General features: G+C 39.4%; 1 protein-coding gene across 2 annotated transcripts in view; it reads left to right on the top strand.

Moving 5' to 3' along the window:
* ITGB6 (integrin subunit beta 6) overlaps positions 1–17,118 on the top strand; it is a 46,270-nt gene extending 29,152 nt beyond the window's left edge. For both annotated transcript variants that reach the window (XM_073304735.1, XM_073304734.1), the window contains exons 12-16: positions 320–542; positions 3,108–3,205; positions 7,566–7,685; positions 12,443–12,609; positions 17,009–17,118. In XM_073304735.1, the coding sequence (XP_073160836.1) occupies positions 320–542; positions 3,108–3,205; positions 7,566–7,685; positions 12,443–12,609; positions 17,009–17,110 (710 nt within the window). In that variant the 3' untranslated portion in view covers positions 17,111–17,118. The remainder of the gene's footprint in view (positions 1–319; positions 543–3,107; positions 3,206–7,565; positions 7,686–12,442; positions 12,610–17,008) is intronic.
* The last annotated feature ends 9,256 nt before the right edge of the window (positions 17,119–26,374 follow it).

Genomic DNA, 26,374 nt, shown 5'->3' with positions numbered 1-26,374 from the left:
GTAGCACAGTAGTGAATCAGATAGGTTGGAGTTATCCCAGTGTCAATGAAAAGACAATCTGGAGGATCGAGTCTTATCTCCCACCCACATATATCAGGAGTGACTCCATTAAAGTGAATAGAGTTGCACTAGTTTAAGTGAGATGCGAATCAGGCCCTTTATGTTTAACTATACATTGAAAAGGGTGGGGTTTTTTTTAAATATGAGAGGTGCTGGTAGTAATGAAAATGTGCATTCTGAAATAGAATGCTTGTAATGATTTCTTTTGTCACTTTTAAATGAAAACACTAACCTGGCAGGATAACCATTACTTTTCTAGGTAATGGTGATTGTGACTGTGGTGAATGTGTATGCCACAGGGGATGGACTGGTGAATATTGTAACTGCACAACTGACATTAACTCCTGTGTTTCTGAGGATGGAATACTGTGTAGTGGAAGAGGTGAATGCATTTGTGGAACATGTGTTTGCACAAATCCCGGGGCCTCGGGTAGCACATGTGAAAGATGCCCTACGTGTGGTGATCCTTGTAGTTCCAAACGGTAAGGTACTGTTTTTACCATGTTTGTATTTTCTGCTTCATTCAGACGTGTACAGTATATTAATAGCTCTGGGGTGCTATTCCCACCACATTTTTCTTGGGTGTTGGTCCTAGAACCTAAGAGCTTCTCTGCTTCTTCTGTGCAATCTAATCATAATGCAGAAACCAAACATTTCTCAGCATTGATCCGCTAGATCTCAAAATGAACTTTAGGAAAAATACTTCCCCTAGTTTCAGCTGGCACAGAGCACCATGTCACATTTCCACTTCTGCTACTTGGTTGTACAAAGAAGCCCCACGATGAATTCAGCTGAGCAATACTGACATCTGTTCATGGAACAGAACAACAACACCGCAACATAACCAATATCACAGAAAGGAAAACAGACAGGGAAGGAACATATAATAAAGTTTACAACATGACTGTTAATTTATTTATGTCTATGGATTCATTAGGCTAAGTTCTGCTCTCAGAAGCTACACCAGCTTTACACATATATAGCAACTCAAATACCAAATTCAGCTAAATGCTGCGTGGATTAAGCAGGCCCAGCTGCTACAGGTGTGTCTGGATGAGTTCAGTGGAGATAAAAGCAGTGGTGTAAGTTATGCATCAGGTATAAGCCAACCTGAGACTGATTGTAAGTGGCAAAGAGGCACTGATTTCATCTTCATTGAGATATGCAAAAGATATTACATGTGAGGGTATATCAGTAAAAGCATCTAAAAAGAGGGTAAGAAAAGCAGAGCCTCTAAACACACACATTCATATGCCTGCACTATCGCCAAATCTTCCAAGGATAAATTCAGCCTTGATTTAAGTAGGCATAACTGCCCAATTAGGCAAGGTGCTTGAATTGCTCCCCATAGAATACCGTAGTGGTGCAAAGTACATTTGCACGTTCATGGAGTGCTGAATCAGTGCAAGTTACATTAAAGTATCGCTACTCTGCTACTTACATTGGTTTATACCTGAGGCCTGCTTCTTCTCCCACAATGTCTTTACCACTTTGGAATTCCATTGCCTTATTCTCAATATAGCATTGTAAATGAGAAAGGAACCAGTTCCATGATGTGTAACTTACACCACCATGGCTCTGTACAACTAGTGGATCAGGTCCCAAAAGGGCAATACAGTTTGCTCAAGACTCGCATGCATGGGCTAGGTGCATAATATTTTGAGTAAACATAGCCCTTGAGTATAAGTACGTTATGCAGTAAATATATCAATCTGTTTATACTCTAATTCAGCAGACTAATAGGAGATATATAGTTATCTGATGGGCATTTAGTTAGTATATTAAAAATATATTCCACATCATCCATTTGTCAGAACTTTTTCATCTTTCCTCTTTCTCTGTCACTGCCATGACAGCTGAAACATATGGCTGGAAAAGCCAAGAGAGAGAAGATGTGGAAGACATGGCTAAGTTAAGAGACCAGGTCAGAGGGGACTGAGACATGGTTAGGCAGCTGAGAAAGTAAGGGCAGTAGTTTGAGAAACATGGCAAATATGACCAAAACACCAACAACACTGAATGTATCTACATTTGATAGCGACTATCCCCTTACCCACTCATGTAGTCTATTCACTGCTTCACTTGTGCGTGATAAGGTCACCCCATCCCATGAAAAGAATCACAGAACTCTCAGCATTATTCTCATGGAGGTATGTAATTCAATGCAACAATTGTGATGGCCAGTTTCTTTTTAGATAGTCCTACAGAGTTGTTCTTCTCAGAGTCTCAGCCTCTGAATCCAGTCAATGCTTTAAACCTAGAATTGTTCCAATATACTTTGCAACAACAATTTTCTTATGTGAACTTCATTTATGTATTTTCTTTATTCCGCTAGTAGACTCTAGACCCACTCCAGGTCCCATTGAATCACTGGGAGACTTTCTATTGACTTCAGCAGGAGTTGGATCAGACCCCGAGTTTGTTTTTAAATATTCCAGTCATTGTACAAGTAAATAAAATAAATAAGATATTTTGAAGTTACTTTTGCCAATAACTTGCATCAGCTTAATTAGTATCTATGTTAGTAGCTCCTGAGACAAGTGAATCATATTTGAGAGACATCTGTTAAGATACCTAAACATGTTTTTAGTCACTTGGTAAATATAACACGTTACTTAAGAGATTTTTAAACATAGGGAGATTTATATTAGGTTCCCAGCCTCCTCACATATTAGTCCATTTGGTAGACATTCTTCTGACAAGTATTTAGTGAAGGCTTAATTCAGAACCTTTATCTTTAAAAATGAATGCTATGTATGAGTAACCCCATTTCTTTAGCAGACATACATGAATAATGTTGCCTGGGGTTCTGTCTGGTAACTAACAAGAGCTTAGCAAGAAAAAGGGCAAAAGAGTACTTAACTACAGTACCTTTATTCAGGGGTTTTCTTGAGGCAATACATATCACATTTCTGAGAACTACTGTATCTCTAGCACAAGACCTTTTGTTGGCTTCTTTTTAAAAAGTAGACAGCATATGTATTCCTCTTTATATTTGTGCTTTGCAACAGACGGCGATTGATGAGCTTTTGAATTATTTTTCACAGGAGCTGCATAGAGTGTCATTTGGCTTCTGATGTCCAGTCACAGGCAGAATGCAGTGAAAAATGTAGATTAGTTGATGCAACTGTCAACAGTGCAGAAGGTTTGTACATCTTTTATTTAACTGCCTTTTGTTGTCTGCCTTGTTAATTGTAGCTTCATTTTTCATTAGTTTTACATAAAGGTGTAGACAGTATCTGAAAATTACTGCAGTACATACGTAGTTTTTTTCCATGGGATTGGCTCCAAAAATTATACTGGTTATTTGATCCTATCACTATCTATCAACATATACAGTACTGCACTGAAAAGATCCTTATTAATAGCAGTCAGAACTATCTATTTATCTCTTCAGATTAATTAACTCACCACTATACACCTAGTTTCCTAACAAACTTTTGAAAACTATAATCCACCTATGGCTGAATTTTAGTCTTATGTGCCCTAATACAAACTCCCAATGAAAGTAGTATCCTGACAAAAGCATCTAGGTGTAAAATTATACCCAACCCATAAGTTTCATTGTGATTTCGGCCCTCAGATGCATATGCAGTGATCCCATTGAAGTCCATGAGAACTTCCAGGACAGAAATTGACCTTGAATAAAATATTACCCTCATAGACAAAGAAATAAAACTTTAAACAAGACCGCTAAGCAATATCATTGCTTTTTCTAAACATAAATACACACAAATACATATACATGGTTTTGTCTGTTTCTTCAGATTGCCTGCTTTGTGCACTTGGCAGTGCTCTATGCAGAGTCCGTTTCACTTCCTACTTTTTAAGCACTAGCGTCACGTTTATAAGCGCTGTGCGGGAAGCTCACTTGAATGTTCTTGTCCCTACGCTCCAACAGGGCGTCAATATAACACAACAACTGGTGGAGGTGCTGAAGTTTCTGAGTTTATATAGGTGCTACTTTATGCTACTGTTTTTCATGGATGAAGAGAAATTGTCAAATTAATGTTAAGTATTAAAAATTGTAAATATCTAAAAATGCTGAGGTAGTCGCAAAAATCTGTATGTCCCACAGGAGCCAGAGAAGGAAACTGAGGAAAGGTCAAGAAGGCATGTGTCCCTCCATGTAGCTAGGTATGGAGCTACAAGCCAGGGAGCAGGGTTAGGAGGAACATACTCACACAGCTTATGGAGTCAGGCAGAGAAGAGGATCAGGGAAATGAGCTGCAGATTGGGGAGAGGGCCCGGCACTTGCTATGCGCTGCATCCCTAAGGCATATGCACAGCCAGGGTTCAGTGTGTTCTCATACTTCTCCCCTAACTGTGCTCCGCACACACATCCTATCAGGTCTACTCTTTGTATGAGTCACAATAAAGCAATTTTAAAAGCCCAGGACAGTATGATTAGAAAAGAACTCAAAGGAGCATAAGCGGCAGATCTATTTGCAATTTTGTCCCACTTTGGCATAATGAAGAACATTTAAGAGGAGGCACCCCTTTAAAGGTGTCAGCTTCCCATCTCAGTGCAACGTAAACCTAAGGCACTAATCCTATAGTCCTGCTGCCTAGGGTGAACCTTGCATGCTACCTGACCCACTACAATGCTGAAACACTTCAGAAGGAATTAAACTGGTGCAGCTGGAACAGTTTTCGTAGTGGGGATGCTGAAAGCCATTGAACAAAACTGTAAGACCTGCGTATGATGGAAACTACTTCAAGCCAGCGAGTGCTGCCACACCCCTAGCGTCCCTAGTTCCAGCGCCCCTGAACTGATGTGTACATTTTTTATCCTTATTCTTCAGATAAATTTGTTTTTAAAATCAGCTCCTTACTGTTATTTTATTTAAATTCTTGTTTCTTTTTTGAGATGGGGAGCAGTAGGGATACCTTTTTAAAAAGACAAGAACTTTTCCAGATGACCTGATTAATGCTGCAATCTAAAACTCTTTTTGCATCCACTAGCATGTCCAGGAACCCACTGAGGTTTAACTGAGTTTTGTGTGTTCTCAGGGCCCAGTTCTCCACTGTGTTATTGCAGTTTTATACTGGTGTAACTCCATTGATTTCAAACTCTGCTGAAATCAATGGTGGTATGCTGGTATAAAACTGGAGTAAGGTACTGGATCATGGCCACAGATACCATAATTAGTGCAAATTACAAATGTCTACTAAACATATTTTTGTGTTGTCTTGTTGTTAAAAGCTCAGTGTGCACTACAGTGGGCTGTATTGTGATACAGGAGGGCCAGGGAGCAGTGGGAGAGTGCTAGATATATAAATTTAAGGCTAATTAAGGTGTGGTTCTCTGTAGACTAGGGAAGGTGGCTGCAGATTAATTGGAGCACCTGCAGTCAATTTTATTAGGCCCTGTTAGGAACCTAATAAAACCCCCTGCATCAGGCAGACAGAGGAGGAGGAAGGAGAAAAGACTGGAGCTTGGAGGTATGTTCAGAGATTTGGAAGACCTGAGAACTGGAGTAAGGGAGACCCTGCCCAGCAGGACAGAGAGACTCCCTCCCTCCCTCCCGCATCTAAGGACGGAGGGTAACCCCCACCTAAGGGGGATGAGGGTAAGAAACCCACAGGGGTTGAGAGAGGCTGGGACTCAGAGCGAGGAGCAAACCCAGACCCCTCCCCCCGCTTCCCTCCTCTATCACCTTCCCGGGCTAGTAGCGGGGCCCTCGGCACCCCAGAGCAGGGCCAAGGGGGGCATCTTAGCTCCCCGCCAAGAAAAGCGCAGGGCCCACCAGACTAAAACCGGCCATCTTGCCACAGTATGAATTTTTTAAAAACCTAGATAATACCTAGTGTTAATGACCTCATATACTAAAACAGTGGGACACCTTGGAGGAGGAATGAATATATTCAGTGTAAGTAAAATTTAAGAAATTAAAGCAGTGTTGTCAAAACTCTGGAGTCAAGCCCTGAAAAATCCTGAGCTTAGTTTGAGTTATGGCATTTTTAAAAAGTAATAAATTTGGGGTTCCTTTTATTTGCCTTCTGGTTCTTGAGCCTTTTTGAATGCATTTGGGTCACATTTTTCAAGCTTTTCTTTACTGTACTGAGAACTAGAAACTTACTTTTTTTTTTAAATGAAAACTGAGATTCTCTTGTAATCACTTGACTATGTGGCCATGTTGCATCCCTATGTCTGATATAAATAAAGGCCAAATTATATGAAAGTATGTGATACGTAGTAAATGAAAGTTGACATTTTGTATGTACAATAGCTTCCTTTAAAATTCCATTATTGTAAGCCAAATTCATTCTTTCTTTGTTTCCTTTTTTGTGATTTGGATGTTTGAGAGGTTTAGGTTGATCTATTTGGCACTCCTTACTCAGCCAAACTCCCAGGAGTTTTGTCTGAAGGAGTGGTGAATAGAGCCTTAAACACCAATAACATTTCATTTTTAAAAATCCATTTGACAAACTTCTAGTTTTCTCACATCTATCTAAAAATAACAAAGACCGACAGGCTTCTTTTAAAAATTCATTAAAAGTAAAAGCTAATTTTTAGAGCTGAGTTATAGTGTACATGTCGTGAAACTGTAGTTTATAACAGAAGCAACAACAGATGTTCAGCTATAGAGGAGTTAGCAGGTGTTGCTAAAAATGAAGGGTATTTTCTAAATATAAAGATATTATATAATGTTAGAATTGGAATTGTGGCACTTCTGGAATTGGATATACAGTCTCAGATTCCAATCATTTTACTTCTTATTTGCTGTCTGCCACAACTATTCATTCCCACCCCTCACCTCTTGAATGAACTCACCATGAAAGGTTCCCTACTTCGGAAAGGTTTGAAAAAAACCTGGATTAAGTTTTCCCACACAAATACATTAAGTGAAGGGGCAAGTAAAACTGGGCAGATTGTCATAATGGATTACTTTTGTATCTGCCTTCCTCTGAATCACATTACAATGATCCCACAACTACAGTTTTCTGTTATTAATTTATATTTTATTATTGTCACGATACATGCCACAGTATTCTTTAGGAATTGCATTGTGGAAGGAATAAATGGTAGTCCTTTTAAAGGTATCAGTATCTGTTTGAAATGTGACTATCTACTTCTGAAACGTAATCTAGACATACTACCAGTAGCTCTAAGCCAAAGAGAACATATTGTTTACTTTGTACTAGAATCAGGGCTATTCTATTCCCTAGACAAATGGTGGAAAGTGTCTTGGAAGTATTTGCAATTCACTGAAATTCACACTGCAGCAGATTGATAGGTGCACTTGATGGTCAGTGCAGATTGACAACACCTGGACCTACTCTTCTGAAACATACGTGGAAAATCTAAAACAAAAACAAAAAGCCATTTAGAGTGGAAGAAAAAGTTGTTAAATATAGCGGACATTCTTAGGATATTTCTGCAGTTCTCTTCCTGTCTTTACTATATGGGGAAAAGGCCATGACGCATATTAATCCATAGTCTCTCTTTTTATTACATGTTAAATTGCACTTGACCTACTGGGTGGCTTTTTTTTCCACAGATTTCTCAAAGGATAAATCTATTCCCTGCTCGTTACAAGGGGAAAATGAATGTGTTACTACATTTCTAATGGCTACAGATGAACAGGGAAGGACAATCATTCATAGCATAAAGCAGAAAGGTGAGTTGTTAATATCACGTTTTTAATATATACACATTGTGAATTAAAAGTACAGCTGGGAGAATCAAGCCATACATATTGGAAGATTAACAAACTGAGATGTTACGTACAGTACTGTGTTTTCTTGTGTTAATAGTATTTCTCTACCTAACCAAAAAAAAGCACCTTCTAAAATATTTCTTTCATATGATGTTGAAATGAGACATGACTGTTCTCGCAATACTAGCAGTATGGACTAGTGGACTGAGCACAAGGCTAGGAGCGAGACATTGCTGATCTAAATCCAGCTCTGACTCCCTCTGTGGCCTTGAGGCAAGTCACTCTCTCTCTGTTTCAATTTTCTTATCTGTAGAGTTTGGATAACATTTAATTCTCTACAACACAGAAGTGATGTGAGGATAAGTTAGTTAGTTTTTTCAAAAGTACTATGGGAGTACTAAACATTATGAAAACGATGATGATACCAAATACCATCACATTACATGACAAATTACCTGTAAAATCTTATTCATATAGATACAAAAAATTTTTAATAGATTAACAAGTATCCATAATAGCTACACTAGACATGATGAAGCAAATATTTTATATGATGTGCAAATATTTTTAAAATCATGCCTAGCCCACATAATTACATTTAACACAGCACTATTACCAAGTTTTGAATGATTTTCACAAAGTTACCCTAGATATTGAACAGTTATTTTTAATAAGGTATGTCCTTTCATTTAAAAATATTTCTTTATCTATTGTGTTATTTGTCTTGTCTTGTCTTTCATTTAAAGATCCTAATTATGTGGGACATGAGAGAACACACTCTTCTTCTCAATTACTAGACAGGCTATTTCCAGGCAGACAAATACATTTTTGGACACACCTAGGGTTGCCAACTTTCTAATGGCACAAAACCAAACACCTCTTCCCTCTGTCGCTCCCTCTCCCCCACCCTCTCTCACTTTCAAAGGGCTGGGTCAGGGGGTTGAGGTGTTGGTGCGGTGTGAGGGCTCTAGCTGGGGGTATGGGCTCTGGGATGGGGCCAGGAATGATGGGTTTGGGGTGAAGGAGAGGGCTCTGGGCTGGGGTAGGGGGTTCGGATGTGGGGGGTCTGGGTTCTGGGCTAGGGGTGGGGCCAGACATTAGGGGTTCAGGTTATGGGAGAGAGCTCCCAGTTGGGGCAGGGAGTTGGGGTGTTGGGAGGGTGCAGGGTGAGGGCTCCAGGAGGGAGTTTGGGCGTGGGACAGGACTCTGGGCAGGGGGTTGGAGTAGGGTCCCAGTGGTGCTTACTGTGGCTCCCAGGAAGTGACCGCCAAGTCCCTGGGTGCTTGGGTCGCCAGGGAGGCTCTGTGCGCAGCCCTCGTGCCCGCAGGTGCCGCCCCTGCGGCTCCCATTGGTTGTGGTTCCCGGTCAATGGGAGCTGTGGAGCTGGCAGTTGGCGCAGGGGCAGCACGTGGAGCCTCCCTGGTCACCCATGCACCAGGGAACACAAAGACATAGTGGTTGCTTCTGGGAGCTGCGCAGACCTAGAGCAGGCAGGGAGCCTGCTTTAGCCCCAGGCCCCCGCTGTGCCGCCAACTGGATTTTTAACAGCCAGAGCTAACTGGAGCTGCCAGGGTCCCTTTTCAACTGGGCAGTCCAGTCGAAAACCAGATGCCTGCCAACCCTAGACACACCCAGTGTCTCACTGCTAAAAGTTAGTTACATCATTAAGGAAAGCACTGCACATGCTTGCTTTTCTTCTGGCAGTATAACTTGAGGTTTGGAAAAGTTCTCCAGCCATTCATCTTCTTTATTAATTCTGCGTGCAGTGTTTCTGCAGTATCTGTCTCAGGAATTAAAGTGATTGCACTGGAAATAATCAGCTACTTCTGTAAGAATATTATTGTTTAATAATAGTAGTGTGCCATTATATACAGTAGCTTTATACCAAAGAATGTTGCAACAAAGCTTTACAAAAAAGATGGAAGGTATACACGTGTAAACTGCACTCGCCAGATTCAAGATCATAAAATATTTTCATAGCTGTAGGATAGTCTCTTTATTAAATATATTTACTGTGTTTATTTAAAAAGGATTGATAGAAATAGCTTAACACAGGCACACTGCATGCAAATGCTTTGGAGCATTCCCCACAGAATTCTGACAATAAACCTAAATTCTAATCTGTTCCACTTCTGAGCCTGTCTCAAGCAGAGGAACAATTATGCTGTGGTTTTGTGATGTATGCAAATGTGAAATAAGATGAGAACACCATGAACACTCCAAAGCTCATTTTCACTTGTGGATCTGAAGTTCAGTCTGTACGAACAGCTAATGCCTTCCTTCAGTGTTCAAACTAGACCTCTCAAAATGAGTTGCGTAATGACATCAATCAAAATAGTCATGCAAAATAAAATGTGTGTAAATTATGCCAAACTGAAATGAATTCTAAATGTCATCAGACCATGGTTCAGAAGAAAATTTCATAAAATAGTAATGTACTTTTATGAGTAATACTGGTTAATATTAAAATGATCCTTTAATTGAGAGCTGACAAAAAGAACATGCCCTCTTGGCTTTACAAGCCTATTATTATGTTGAGTTCTAGAAAAAAAATCTATCCCAGAATAATACTGATTTTCTATTCTAAAATGCCCATGTTTGATCTAGGATTGCTAGCTAGCATTTATAGAACAACAACAAAATGAAGCCATTTAAAAAGTGGTATTGAACTTCTAGCATGGTAACAACTTACATTCACCATGGAAATGAAAGTGAAACATTTCCAAAAATGAGGTGTCTAGAATACTTCTGTCTGGTTCAAAGATGTTAGTTCCTGTTTTTAAACACAGGCACCCTAACAACTTTACAAATCCCACACCTGAACCCTTGTAATTAGCACCCAGGTGTGTATAATGAACATATATGCACTGAAGTACCAAACTGAGCAATCAAATGTGTTATTCTGAGTCCTACTTAGGTGCTTTTGTTTGAAAATTGGGCATCTGATTTTATGCAGTATCTCCTTATCCAATACTTCAGCTTACCTTCACTCCATCTTTACTCATGAGGTTTGGTCACTGAATGAAAAGGACATGACCATTTCAAATAGGGCTGACAATGACATCTGTTCAGAACTCAGTGGATTCACGTGGGCAAAACCATGTCTGTATTTTTGAGTATATTCAAATCAATGGAGCCCAAGACAAAGCAACTTCAGTTTAGTTTCTAGGGGTCTGATCTGCCCAACTGAAGTCAATGAGAGTTTTGTCATGGACTCGAGTGGGAGCTAGGTTAGCAATACTGTTTACATTATGGCAGTGGACATAAGAAAACAGCAGAAGTCTTTCTATATCTCATTTAGACCTGTGTGAAAAATGGAAATTCTGTTTTGCAGAGAATTTTGATTCAAAATTTGGCTTCACTCTGAATCAGAACAAAACCTGAACATTTCAAAATGCTCCATGAAGGAAAATTCCAGAAAAATAATCATTTTGGATCAATTGGAACATTTTGTTTGGACAAAATCAAGATGTTTCACTGATATTATGATTTTTTAAAAAATGTTACATTATATATTGTAATATAAAGGAATCATACAGGGTTTTAAAAATTCCAAAGTTGTTTCAATATAAAAAATTGAAATATTTCATGCTGAAAATGTTGAAATGAGACATTTCAACGTTGTCTGAACTTTTCCCCTTGTTTTTTCTCCTGAATGAACTTTCTGCAAAATTGACATGATTTCCCAGTGTTTCGATTTTCGACAGAACTGCATTCTTTGATGGAAAATGGTTCTGTTGTAAATTTATCCGAGCAACTCTAATCTTATTTATATGAGTCAAATCCCAGTCCCACATCTGAGGCATCTGAAGGGGAATATTGGATTTTCTTGCTTTTCTTTATTTTTGAGATGCCATTTCCCCCAAGCTTCTCCATTTCACCAATGCTGTTTCCCTGTGTTAGTAAAAAGAAAAGGAGGACTTGTGGCACCTTAGAGACTAACAAATTTATTAGAGCATAAGTTTTAGTAGTCATCCACTAAAAAGCCGACAATCTAATCAGCATCTTTCCCTCTGCAATATGCCTGAGTGCCGTAAATCCAAGAAGTGAGACTATTGTGAGACTTCATGCTACCACTAAGCCAACCACTTTTCTCATTTATTTTGGAAAAATCACTTTTTTTTTTTTTGGTGTTCCAAATTTAGTCCAGAGAATCTGTATCTAGTTAATTTTGTATTAGAGCTATGAGAAACCTCCGTAGTGAATACTTTTTACCCTTGCAGTATAATCCTTCTGGGCCAGTTTCTCAAACCTTTTCCTAAACCTGGTTTGAATTTCACGGAAATCGGAGCTAAATGGTGGCTTCAGGTAATAGCTCACCTTAAGTGATCACTCTGGTTACAGTGTGTATGGTAACACCCATTGTTTCATGTTCTCTATGTATATAAATCTCCCCACTGTATTTTCCACTGAATGCATCCGATGAAGTGAACTGTAGCTCACGAAAGCTTATGCTCAAATAAATTGGTTAGTCTCTAAGGTGCCACAAGTACTCCTTTTCTTTTTGCGAATACAGACTAACACAGCTGCTACTCCGAAATATTTCAGCTGAGTTTCACTTTGAATTCTTGGGTTTGTATTCAGGGACTGCAAACGTACATGAACTTGAAAGAAAAGGCACATGCAACACCCAGCAAGGAAAACAAGCAGGTTCCTCTCAGCTGTTTTTAATTAGCTATACTTGTAAATAACACTTATACCTTGCTTTGTTTCCACAGATTGCCCACAGCCTCCAAACATTCCAATGATAATGCTGGGTGTTTCTCTTGCTATCCTTCTGATGGGCACTGTTCTACTTTGTATATGGAAATTGCTAGTTTCTTTTCAAGACCGAAAAGAGGTTGCCAAGTTTGAAGCAGAAAGATCAAAGGCCAAATGGCAAACGGTATGTACTTGCATTAATTTTATATAAGTCTCTGTGATTTGGCTCAATGGTTCTCAAATAATAAAGGAATTGGACAGATTTCCCAAACCATGCTCTTGTGTCGGTAGATTTTTCACTATATAGCATGCTATAAATTAAAATTGTAATGGGTTTTTAGGAATGAATGAAAAATAGATGGATTTTAATATTCTTCATTTTATTTCTTCCACGCACAAATATGATGCACTGAGATGTCAGTTTTTTAACTGACAAGGGCATCTAATGAATCATTTTATATACATCTGTTAGTGAATAGCTTGATTAATATTAGAGGCACAGTCTTGTTCCCGTAAATATCACATGTTCCTTTTCCCCTGTTCCTTCTGCCTGGAACTTTTGCTTTTTTGCAATAGTATTATGATGAATTAAATAGTGATTCATTGACTAAGGCAAAGAAACACTGAGCAGAGTAGCATCATGATTGACACACTTCAGCAGGACCAGTCACTACATTATTCTCCACATCTGAGAAAGAAAAATAGGTACAATTTAACTCCAAGAATTTTTCCATAATGCCTTTGGTTAGCCAACGCTGGTAAGATGTAGGTGAAGAAATAGGAGGGAAAATAAAGGTGCTTTTGAAGGGAAAATCAGTGAGGCCAGACAAAGGGCACTGGAAACCAGCATTAACATACCTAGTGTTAGCCCTGAAAATCCCTGGGGTTTCCCTAATTAACCATGTGGTACAGTCTGAAGTGTCTGACTACAGTAGAGCTGAATAGAATTCTGACAGCATATGTCTTCCACTTCCACCTCTCTTGCTGAAAGTGGGAGAGAAGGTATTTCCAAGGCCTGTTAGCTTCCCATAGTGACACTGGTAGGAGATGGGGAAGCCACTGCTATGCCCCAAGAAGACTGACAACAGATAAATGAAAGATCACAGGCCTGTGGTGGGAGGAGACCTTTTGGGAAAGTGGGAGGCCACTTAAGCATTCTGAGGTTTACATGCATCTCAGGATCCTGAACCTCGGCTAAAAGTTTGTGTAAAAGATAAAGAAGCCTCGTTTTCATCCAAAGCTTGGAACCACAGAGGTTTTCTGCATTGTTTCAGGTTTTGTTCTGAAAGAAGTGCATAGCTTTGGAGTTGACATATTGTTATATTAAAAATCCCAGGGGAGCTATCTACAAGAGCAGGGGTGAAGTGAGCTGCCCAAATTTCAACTACATTCAGCTTATCTAAATTCTTCCTGTACTCTCAGCTATTGTATTCCTCACTCCTGTCTTAAACTATTTGGTGGAGTTACTGTGTACCCTTAAAGTTTTATAACAGGCAAAACCAAACTCCCAAATGTCAAGGTTCTGGATCTGGACTGTCCCCATGTTCAGGGATGTTTAAGCTGGGGATGTTTGCCAGAAGCTGGGAATGGGTGACAGGGGCTGGATCACTTAATGATTACCTTTTCTGTTCATTCCCTCTGAAGCACCTGGCACTGGCCACTATCAGAAGACAGGATACTGGGCTAGAAGGACCATTGGTCTGACCCAGTATGGCCATTCTTATGTTATGGAGCTAGGTGTAAGCTGTGAACTTTGTTCCAAGGTTTAGGCTCATCTCTTAAATAGCTGATGCATTTCACCCCAGAAATGCCTGTACTACATGGGTAAGCAAAATCAGAGACCCTGATCTTGTGAGGAGCTGAGCATCCTCGACTTCCATTGACTATGAAGACTGAAGGCACTCAGCAGCTTACAACATAGTTTGGAAAGCACTTTGAGCTAAATTGAGCCACTAAGCTCAGTCCAGAGCAAGGGACAGTGTGCAACTGTGCCGTTCCAAGAGAAGATCAGGCAAAGAATTATGTCTCAGAAATACAATTCCACTCCAGTTCTCCCCTTCCTCTGAGTAAGTTACTTCACCCCTGTTTTGGAGTGCAGTTTGCTCTCCCACCCTGTGAACTCAGCCAGCTATTCTGACTGGTGAGTAGCGTGGTGGACCCAAGGTTCCCATTCCCTGCCCCATCCATCCCATGTCTTCCCCCCACACACCACTTGCTTATAGTGGAGAGTCCTGATTGAGCATTCTCTGATCTCCCCCTGTAGCCAGAGCCACACTCTGAACAGCTCTTACTCCCCCTTAGTTCTCTGCATGGCCAAATAATGGTAATGTCAATGTTGCTATACAACAAACACTTTAACTGCCTCATTAGTACTACTTGCATATAAAAGCAGCATTTTGCGAGAACATTTTTATTCAAAGAGAAAACTGTTACGTGACATTTCACTGTGTTGGTAGCAGTAAAACTGGGTTAACCAGCAGACCTGAAAAGACATGCAATATCAACTGCAGATTAGTGAGTTGCTACAACTTTGTTTAAACATGATTAAAAGAAGCAATGAACACATTTATGTAAATATACATAACATATACTAATTGGCACAAATTTATGTTTTTATAGAAAAAAAACAGGCTTGACAAATGAGTAATATCTTTAACATTAACAGAGCAGTTTAATGGTGAATCATTCCCCCCCACCCCCAAAGTGACTACAGAACATTTTATCTAGGATTGGCACATAACTGAAATTAAGGTGCAAACTTTGTGGTTAAAAATCTAAAACAGAAAATAACACATTGCGCATTTACATGGGTTGGTAATTAATTAAAGCTGGAACTGATATGCATTACCTAATACTTATCTAGCACCTTTCATTTTCAAAGCACTTCTCCATCATCATCTAACTAATCCTCAGGTAGGAAAGTAGTATTAGCACCATTTTGCACACAGACAACTGAGGTAGTTAAGGCACTTGCTAGAGACCACAGAGGGAATCCGTACGAGAGCCAGGACACCTCGCCTCCAGTAGCTGCATCTGACCATAACATTGACAAGCTGCTGAGAAAGCTGCAACCAGCCAGTTTCTGTGGGTCTAGGGTGAGCATGGGGGATTCACCTGAAGATTGTTAGAATGAGGGAAAAGTGGAAGAAGAATGGAGAGAATTTGCCTAAAAATCCCCTAAAAATAATTCAGGAAATTGTACTGCAAAATATAATTCGACCATCTGTGTAATTAGACACACTCTGCTTGAAGGATTCGGCGATATGATGGGGAACTTTGAGGAGAGACATTTCAGTGTCAATGTTGAAAGCAGAAATGCCATCTGGAGGCAACTTTTAAGTGCCTACGTAAGGAAGGTGGTTCAGTGAGGGACTGGCCTCAAGGGGAGAAGGAGTGCTCAAGCTCATTGTGGGTGGTAAATGACTGTGTGTTAAGAACTTGGACAGCTTTGTAATCCTCAAGGCAAGGAGATCTATAGTTTCAGATAGCACAAAACCGCTGATACCACTGGAAGGGATCTTATTCCACAGGCGCAGGCCAGCAAAGCACACTTGCCTGAAGGGGGATTGATGCATGACTTCTCCTGTATATAAAGACAGGTTTCAGAGTAACAGCCGTGTTAGTCTGTATTCGCAAAAAGAAAAGGAGTACTTGTGGCACCTTAGAGACTAACCAATTTATTAGAGCATAAGCTTTCGTGAGCTGTAGCTTATGCTCTAATAAATTGGTTAGTCTCTAAGGTGCCACAAGTACTCCTTTTCCTGTATATAAAGTTTTAAATTCTGTAATAAGTGTACACAGTGTTCTTACTATCATTTTAAAACGCATCTATTGCTGTTTTTTACTGGGCCCATAGTTCTGAGTGCTAGAAATAATAAATCTATTATTTGATTATTCATAGTTATATGTGATTAAAACTGGGAAGTTTTAGACTGATCTGCCACTCTGTTACATCTACTATCAAGGGACCAGGGAAACAACCCTTTCATCTGAGTAGCCTGCAGAGATCAAGTAGGGGAATGGTGGCAGCATAAACAATTTAAATGACCCTTTACAGAAAACACTTTTTATAGTCTTTTCCTTCTAGAATGATCCAGTCATGATGCTCTGCATGAAAATAATCTAAGACACATGGTTAACTACATCTTTGACAACATACTGTTTCACTAGATTTGTTTTTTTAACCTGGGAGGCAGGTTTGTTTGTTACATTTTTCCTAGTTCTGGATTGATTTGTTATGCTCTGTGTAGCCTGATCATAATTATGCCATATTACGATCTTCAGTGGATCCGCACATGACAAGTTTACTTGCTATATTCTGTAATGCAGCAATAAGCACATTACTTGCACATATAAGGAATGAAAGATATTACTGAGTTTGTGTGTGGTTTGCATCACCAGACTGAATCAGGTCAGGAATCATTTACATGATGATGACCCACACTGCTGTAAAGCTAAAGAGGTAGCATTAAAGTTAATGGATTGCACCTACATACATATGCAAATGAGTCAATGGTCAAATGGCAGATTTAAGAAAAATTATATTTAACTTACTAGCTTTTTTCTTTTGTTGTTGTTTTTAGGGAACAAATCCCCTGTACAGAGGCTCAACAACTACATTTAAAAATGTAACTTACAAGCACCAAGAAAAGCAAAAAGTGGACATTACTGCAGATTTCTATTAGCACTTCAGACACTGGAAAATTAGTTTTAATGACAAGAAATATAAAAGCACTATTTTGTTTTTATTTCTTTATAACTGATTACATGGATGTTTGTTAGCACATCTTAGTGATATAATTCAGCTAGAGCAAATATATTTTGTGTGTATTGAAGGTATTGTAGATAACTGCTGTATGACTAAAAATTAAGAGGAACGTTACAAAGAAACACATTTAACATTCAGACCCACAAATTAGTCTTAAAGAAAAAAGCACTGACGATTTCTGTGGAATTTGCTCCACAAATAGAATAAAAATTCATCATCAGTAAGCACATTTTGGTAAGTCTAACTTGTATTTGCTATTTATGGTGAATTTTACTTCACGTTGTTCACACTACAGTGCCCAACACATGGTGCATACCCAAACACAATCAGTCTACGCTGTTGGCTTACATAAAATAAAAAATTTAATGCCAGCAGGGCTAGGGGGTCCTGATGCCAAACTATGGGCCTGGATCAGGACCCCCTAGTGATTTCATCAGAAACAACTGAATTTATAGCCTAGCTTACATGGATCCAAAACTCACACAAATATCTCCTCAACCTCTTTGCCTTTCCCTCTTTCTTTGCCTGTCTCCTTCCCTGCCCCTGAATCTTCTCCCTTTGATGTTCTACCTTTTTCTTTAAGGACCCATCCTAAGGCACTGCCAAAAGTGAATCCTGTTTAAGCACAGCCAGATCTCTTCCTCCTCTTTCCTCTGAGTTCTACTGGAGAGGTTCTAGTACAAAATAGAAATGCATGTCATCGTTCAGAAAACTCAATAGAGCAGCTTTAAACCTGAAGATGACCCTGAGGGTTTTGAAAAATTTACCTCCTGTGCAGAGATCCCACACAAGGCCTATACACCACTTAATCCTAATTAGACTTGCAAGATATGCCTAGGAGCTGCACAGGCTATTGTGCAAGCCCTTTGAATAGAAGAGAATTTCATACATAAGGCATGGATGTAATTATCAGACCTATAGTTTTGTGGATATCACACAAACAAATGATGAGATTTTTCCATAGCAGCAGCATATTTTAACCTGCCAGTCCATTTATTCTAGTACAAGAGAATATATTTGACCCTTTTTCGCAGTTTTTCAAAATAAGCAGTTATTAATTACTAATTCCCCTTGCTATTCATGGCAGTGACTTTAATAAGGACCTTAAAAACTGAGTTTTTAACTAGAGTTGCTAACTACTTGCCATAGACCCTTTGTCAAAAATGCATGCATAGTACTGAAAAAACAGCTGATGTGATAACATGCAAATAACAGTATCAAGATTTTTTTAGAGAGAAAAAATACTGTATTGACCTATTTCAGAGTAACAGCCGTGTTAGTCTGTATTCGCAAAAAGAAAAGGAGTACTTGTGGCCCTTAGAGACTAACCAATTTATTTGAGCATAAGCTTTTGTAGCTCACGAAAGCTTATGCTCAAATAAATTGGTTAGTCTCTAAGGTGCCACAAGTACTCCTTTTCTTTTTGTATTGACCTAGATATTAGTTTCTTCTTAAATGTTTTAACCTTCTGGTCCATGATAAAGAGATTCAGAGTGCAGACTATTTTTATAACAGATACATATGCCATCTGAAAATATTTTTAAGAAACAACATGTTAACCTATTGACAGACTAACAAAAACTATATTTTTCTCTGCATTAAACCAAAATTTTGATCTAAAAATCCTTGAAGGTGGCCATTTTGAAATAAATCATTATTCCAACAGCCTGTTTAACTTCAAGCTTTTATGTCCATACATTGCAAATACAGGATGTGCTGTGAATTGATTTATTATGTAGATCGGACTCAGACCTGTTTTTCTGGGTCTGATCCAAAATCTACTGAAGTCAATTGGTAAGGCTGGATGAGCCCTTAATGTCTGGAGATACATAAAAACAGATGTCCATTGTTCTGCGGTCATCACCTCTCTCTATTTGAATTGCAGAATATCTTTTAAGCAGCTTGAAATCAGTTCAAGTTGTTCTACCTCAGTAACCAGACTTCAGATTAAATTCCAGCACATCAGAATGATGTATATATTGCTCTGAAACTTACAGCACAAGTATTTGATTTTATTTGTTAAAATCTCAGCTCTTTCCCCAAAATAGTGAAAATAGAACCTTGGGTATTAGTTAATGGAACATTTTTTTGTTCAGATAGAAGCTGATTAACACTATTCATTAGTGGATTGGGACCTATGATATATATTTGTGTTCGAAGAAACTTTAAAACATCTTTAGAAATAAAGTGAGACAATATAACAGCATGTGAAATAATTGCAGTGTGAAAGGCTTACTGTAAATCTAATCACTAGAACTGGAATAAGTTAATTAGGCATCTGTATTTTTCACTATTCTTTCACAACTCATAGTGGAAGCTATGCATATGCAGAGGGGCCAGATCTGCAGTCCTTCCATTCCCTTAACTCATACTGAAGTCAGTGAAAGTTACAAATAGCATGAAATCCTGCTTCCTTAACCACATGAATAGTCTCACTGAGCAAAATCATGGTTCCATTGAAGTCAATGGGAGTTTTGCCATTGACTTCAATGGGGCCAGGCTTTTACCCACTGACTTCAGTAGGATTATTGCACAAGTAAGGATAGTGGAATTTGGACCATGGAAAGAATGTAAAGGTAAAATAGCTATTACTTCTGTGTTTGGTTTTAAAGTAAAAGTATCAAATGGGAATCATTTTTAAGAGATTAAAAAGCATCTTCCATTTGGTATCTCAGTCTAAAGTAACCAAATGCCTATTGTTTTATTAAACACCTTTTAAGTTGTATTTCCGAATGGCTGACTCAATGGATCAGTAATAGCAAGCAGAGCCTTTCATCGTTAGGTCACCAGTTTATATATAGAACAGCTCTGTAGTGTTTGAATGTTGTTTCTCTCTGAACACTGTTCAGTATTTCCTAATGCAAAGAATTCATTCATCCCCTGGCAGGGAGCCCTGTCAAGCCTGAAGCACATTGGCAACTCAGTGTGGTGAAGTGGACTGCTTGTGCTGTACCAGTTCTGGGCATAGAGGTCTTCGGGGCTCTCAGTTGGGCACTTTTTGCCAGAATGAAAATCAATCAACTACTTTTTATAGTAAGAATTCATCAGAACAGAGAAAATAGCCAGACTTATGGCTTATTTACTGTTATAATTAATCATGTTTATTACAGTAGTCTACAGATCAATCAAGAAGAGGCCCTATTGTGTAAGTCACTATACGAGAGTCCCTGCCTTGAAGAGCTTATATAGGAGACCTCTCAAATACAGATCACGCTGAAAGCTATTTTTAATTACAATATGTGCTGCAAGCTTCCCAGAGGTCATACAGCATATTATAAGATGTTGATCAGAGACCAGTGGCATTTTCTCCAACTCCAAGAGTGGGGTTTATCCTTTTAGTTGGATGACAGATACTTTTAACAAACTTTTACAACCCTTTTTTTCCTTTTTCAAACTCTGAGTGTCCGTGTGGTGTGGGAGTGGGGGGCGGAGAGGATGGAAAAGTCCTTTTTTTTTGCTGTTGTCATGGATGATGTTTTGACCTAAGGCTGGACCTGGGCAAAACATTGTTAATAGATGTACTTCTGTTCACTGAAGAGTTAAACTAAGTAAATAAAAGAATGTTGAGAACATTTTTTTTTGTATTTGTGTATCTGACATACATTAAAATGTAATTTAAGTCATTTGTCTTGCATGGATAATTGTCATTTTGATTTACAAAAATGTATATATGTACTCGCAAAAAGAAAAGGAGTACTTGTGGCACCTTAGAGACTAACCAATTTATTTGAGCATAAGCTTTCGTGAGCTACAGCTCACTTCAGCATCCGATGAAGTGAGCTGTAGCTCACGAAAGCTTATGCTCAAATAAATTGGTTAGTCTCTAAGGTGCCACAAGTACTCCTTTTCTTTTTGCGAATACAGACTAACATGACTGCTACTCTGAAACCTGTATATATGTACTGTGTGTCCAGATTCCTTTTCCTATGTATGGCTTTTTCAATTTCAGGGAACAACGTAATACAGAAAATAGGTAATGAATCCAGGAGTCGAATGTCAGGGCAGTACTCTTTGTGTATTGTGTATAGTAATACAGAGGGCCAAATCCTGCCTCTTCCTCTCTGGCTATGGAGTGCCCTGACCCACCTAAGTCAGACCAGTTCTCTCAGAGGAGAAAAGGAGGGCAGGATTTGGGGATACAGAGGGTCCACACTTCCTACAGGCTATGAAGCTGTATTCTGCTATATCTCACTGACTCCCAGCATGCAGGATAAATCAGGAGAGGGCTAATGGATCCACAAGTATATAGATCCAGTCAGCCATTTTTCCCTATAGAAGGGAGGATGGTAAGGGAGCCCAATGGCAGTCTGGGCTGCTGTAGTCTTGAGGTTGTAGTAGCAGTTGTGGTGGACTCTGTGGCTTCAAGTGAGAGGATTCCTGCCCTCCAACACCCTGAGGAAATACCCAGTGTACAGCCAGGCTACTCTGACTGTAAGCTAGTTCCAGGAATTGGGCTATGAGTTTTACCTGCTAAAAATCCATGATATTCATCATATGTTTCTGGAGGCAAATCTCACACTGACACCAGTGAGAACTGAGGTAGGACTAGGGACCAAGCATCAAGGAGCTGAAATATCTGCAAGTATCCTCAGACTGGGAAAAGATTTGCAGAAACAACACTATCCACCTCTCCCTGAAGTCCCTCACAGACTTACAGCTCCATGGTTTCAGAGGGATTGGTGGGACAGGGTGGGTGGATGAAGCTGGGAGGAGTAGCTGTTCTACAAAGCATCCTCCTCAAAACCCATAGAGATTTATCTCATAAAATAATGCCAATCCTTATCTTACATAGAAACCCCCTCTGTGATGAGAAACCTGCTGTTGGAGTGTTTGGAGTCAGCCACACAATGTGATCCAAAAAGTGCGGTGCGAGGTGAATTTTTTTCCTTAATGCTGCACAGCTCTGCATATTTGCCCTGAGTTTTGAGTACAAAGCCACACTTCCCGTATGCCTATCAAGCCTTTTGAACCCGAACTCCCCAGCTTGTTTTACAGTAAGTGGAAGGCGAACATTGTCCGAGTGGAATGATCACACAGAAGCTACGTGAATAAAACCTGAAGGAACCAATTTGTTCCTCCATTCCTCTGCAGGGTATGCGTAACTCCCACTGAATTTTCCTTCCCTAAGGAGGGAATTATTTAATCTTGAGTAAGGACTGCAAAATTGTATCTTTTTTTTGTTTATTTGTTGGTTCAAGTGTATTTACAGTAAATTATTTTTTCTCTAAATCTTTTATGTGTCAGCCTGTCCTTATCTGTTGCTTCATGTCATTTGATTAGTCCTAGCAACTCCCTCATGCTTCCATAATTTATTCTGCTGAAATTCATTGTTTTTATTTAACATCTTTGTTTGCGCTGTTGTACCCTATAGTTTATGATGTTGCTTTCTTTATGAGGTGTAATATGACTAGACGGTTTCCTGTTTGTGATCTATTTACTTTTCAAGAGGCTCTTAAGTAAATGAATAAGCTTTATATTCAACCTGTTTTTCCAAAATATGATGTGATTATGTATGAGAGGGTTATATAGAGTGATTTCTAAAGTGCACAACATGCTTATAGCTAAGGGTCTTCCATTAATCATTATAATAACTATTTTACTTCTCTTTGAAGCTACAGGGCAAAGTTCATATTTTCTATTTTATCTGTCGGGTACTTCTCCTTTTTCTGTTCTAATGAAAATTCATATATATTGTTGTCTTATTTGTTAATATCCTGCTGTGAGGAAGAGAGCATTGCTCTATATCCTTGATAGAACTATATTGCCAGTTTATCATATTTCCCAGGTGCAAAATGAGAAAATGTGCTCTTATATTTCACAGTGGGATATGACAGTTGAAATTGATTCGATTCTTTAGTATGTATCTATGGTGCATAATTTATAGCAGATTCTACCTACACCAACTCTCTATAAATCTTTATTTTCTTGATTCCCAGAATGGTCCATACTTTGAAACTTTTCTTCTCTCTTTTCATTGTGGTTCATATTGGCAAAGATTGAGAGATATCAAGAAAAGGACAAATGACACATGTCTAGCATGATAAAAAAGCATGAACTTGCCAAAGATTCTAGGAAGTTGAGAACTTTTTATTTTAAAGTTTGCCCCAATCTGAACTTTTATCAGTAAGAATTCAGGAGGGCAGATATGAACCAGGAATTGATTTTCTCTGCAACCTTTAATTTTTTGGAGAATTATTTAGACAACAGATTAATTCAAGTTTCTATTTCTAACAAAACTGGGCAATTTAAAAACTATTGCAAGAAATGTCATTTTCAGATAGAAAAGGTGTGTGGCTTGATATTTTTTCTACAAGCTACTTGTCTGAAAAGTAATTTTTCTCAGCAATAGTTTTCTTAATTACAGCTTCCAAATTTGGACAAAGTAAGGAGTTAAATAAACCTGAGGGCTAAATGCAGAGAGAACTGGCATATACAGGGCCGGGTGTAGGCACCAGCTAAGCAAGCTGGTGCCTGGGATGGTGCTGCTGAAGGGCCGGCACTCCTGCTGTTCTCCTCTGACTCGGATCTCGCCGCTGGTGGCAATTCAGCGGCAGCTCCCTCCAATGTTCCTGTTTCCTCCGGTGGCGTATTCGGCAGGTTGGTTTTTTGTTTGTTTGTTTGCTGCTTGGGGCGGCAAAAAACGTAGAGCTGGCCCTGGGCATATATTAATTGAAATGTTAAAGATAGTTGGGCTTTGCATATTTCTGGGGAAGAGACTGTACCACCAATTTTAAATCTCAAAGCTAATAGCTCATCTTAAGGAAAATGGTGCCTTCATGCTGATCTCCTTTAGATCAAAGTTACATGTGTAGATCCAATCTTGCTCCTACTAAAACTCTCACTGACTTCAAGACTGGGCCCAAATGATGTCAGTGTCAGGGTCAAAACTTCTATATAATGAACCCCAAAAGATTCTATTTCAGCTGTAGGAGGCCCGCCCAACCATTGCCAGGTCAAGTGAACATAGTATAACCATTAAATTCTCAGGAAAAAATAAAAGAAAGGAGTCTGAAAAGATAGAGAGGCAGTCAAAGAACAGTTGGAATTAAGTGGGAGAAAGTCTTTTAATAAAAATAGCAGTATTTAAGGACTTTCACGCTATACTTATTTTCTCTATTTTCTGTACCATTTAGCAACATTGTTTTCTTCTCTATCTTCTATACAGACTACTCTATAGGCCCTTTTCTTTCTGTTGTTTGTTAAACTGTCCCTCACAGTTCTGTCCATCCTCTTAGCTAGCATATTGGTGCTATCTCGGTTCAGGTACACAGCCACCCATTACATAGACTCATAGACCATATAGGTTTTAAGGCCAGAAGTGACTATTATGATGGTTTTATTTCCTATGTTATACAGCAGGGTCAGACTAGATGATCTAATGATCCCTTCTGTCCTTAAAATCTTTGAATCCATGCAATTGTAATCCAGGCCTGCTGAGTGTGGTGCTCAGTCCCCCCCTAGTGGCACCTAGACCACCTAGAGATTGAGGAGTCTGCTACAGCCTTGGCTAACTGCAGGGCCGGCTCCAGCTTTTTTGCTGCCCCAAGAGGGGAAGAAAAAAGAAAAACCCAAATGAGCTGCGGCCGAAGAGGAAGAGAGGGAATGAAGGACTCGCTGCCAAATTGCCGCTGAAGACCCGGACGTGCTGCCCCAATAACACAGGGAGTGCCACCCCTTTCTATTGCCCGCCCCAGGCACCTGCTTCCTTCACTGGTGCCTGGAGCTGGCCCTGGCTAAGAGACTCACACATTTAGCTTCAGAGGTCCCAGGATTGATCCTGCCAGCCACAAAATCGGGTCTGTTGGCATTACATATTGTCTGTGCAAAGGTGCTTGAGCACCCACTCTGGGCTGTACAGAGGGTTTCTGCACCAAGGCCACACAGGCCAGCACAGAAGGCCATAACTGGAGAAGTGCCACAGATCCAGTGGCCCCAATATCTATCACAGTTGACCTGCAGGGACTGTGATTACTATTCCAAGCCAGCTGGAATAGCAGCCTCAAGGAGACTGCACAGCAGCTCCATTTGCTGCTTGTGGGTTTTGGGGTTGGATTCCACTTCCTGACCTCTCCAACTCCAGTTATATTGAACTTGATTATAGGGGCTTTGTACAGGTGGAGTGTTTTTTTTCCCCAGAATAAATTTTTCACTATGAATAATTTGCCCACCTCTACAAGAAGCAGTTGGAAGACTGACATTGAGGGCTTGTCTACATGGGAACACTCAGGAAAGTTTAAGACAAATCAATGGAAGCTGTGAAGTAAATGCACATAAATTAAACAGCATTAAACCCCCTCTGTGGATGCTTTAATTCAGAAGTAAAATGGCCTTAGTTCACTGTAGCTTAAACCTCCTTAAAGGCCACTTCTGAAGCTGAGTATCCATGCAGGGATTTAATGCACTTTAATTTATGCACTTTAAATTCACACCATGAGTTGATTCAGATGAAGTCTCCTGAGGCCTGGTCTACACTACAAACACTTCTTAGTATACCTATACAAATATAGCTACGCTAAAGCCCCCTAGTGGAGACACTGCTTGTATTGAGGCCAAAGGAATTCTTCTGCCAGCATAGTTAAACCACATCCCTGTATTATATAAATTATGCTGGCAGAAGGACACTTTTGTCAGTATAATTGTGTCAGCACTAAGGGATTTGGCCATCCTAGCTATGTTGGTTAGGGGCGAAATTTTTTCACACTCCTATCTGAAATAGTTATGCTAGCAAAACTTTGTAATATAGGCCAGACCCACATGTAGACGAGCCCTAAGAAGGAAAAAAGATGGAAGCAGCAAATACACAAAGGTGCCTGTATAAAGTACTTGAGGGGAGCTTGTCTAGTCTCCTCTCCATCCCAAGGACCAAAGATTTGCAATTCTACATGTCTGGATTTATGGATCTAATGGCTTTGGTGCCAATAAATAATTCTCATTGATATCAAAGATTTTGGCTAAATTTAGTGTACTATGTTTGGAGCATCTGGCCTATTATTTACAATAAATGTGTTTCATTTTACGTTTATGTTTGATGACATTCTTGGCCTGATGCTAGTTGCTCACAATTCCTTGCAGTCAAATGATGCTACTCTCAGGAACACAAAAATGGTACTCACATGCTACTCACAGGAACACATGCTACTCTCAGGAACACAAAAATGGTATCAAATGTGGTTCTGTGCTG

Source organism: Lepidochelys kempii, chromosome 11 (assembly GCF_965140265.1).
Source record: "Lepidochelys kempii isolate rLepKem1 chromosome 11, rLepKem1.hap2, whole genome shotgun sequence".
Taxonomy (NCBI): domain Eukaryota; kingdom Metazoa; phylum Chordata; order Testudines; family Cheloniidae; genus Lepidochelys; species Lepidochelys kempii.
Note: the sequence above shows the minus strand (reverse complement) of the source record. Positions and strands in the feature narration are given on the sequence as shown.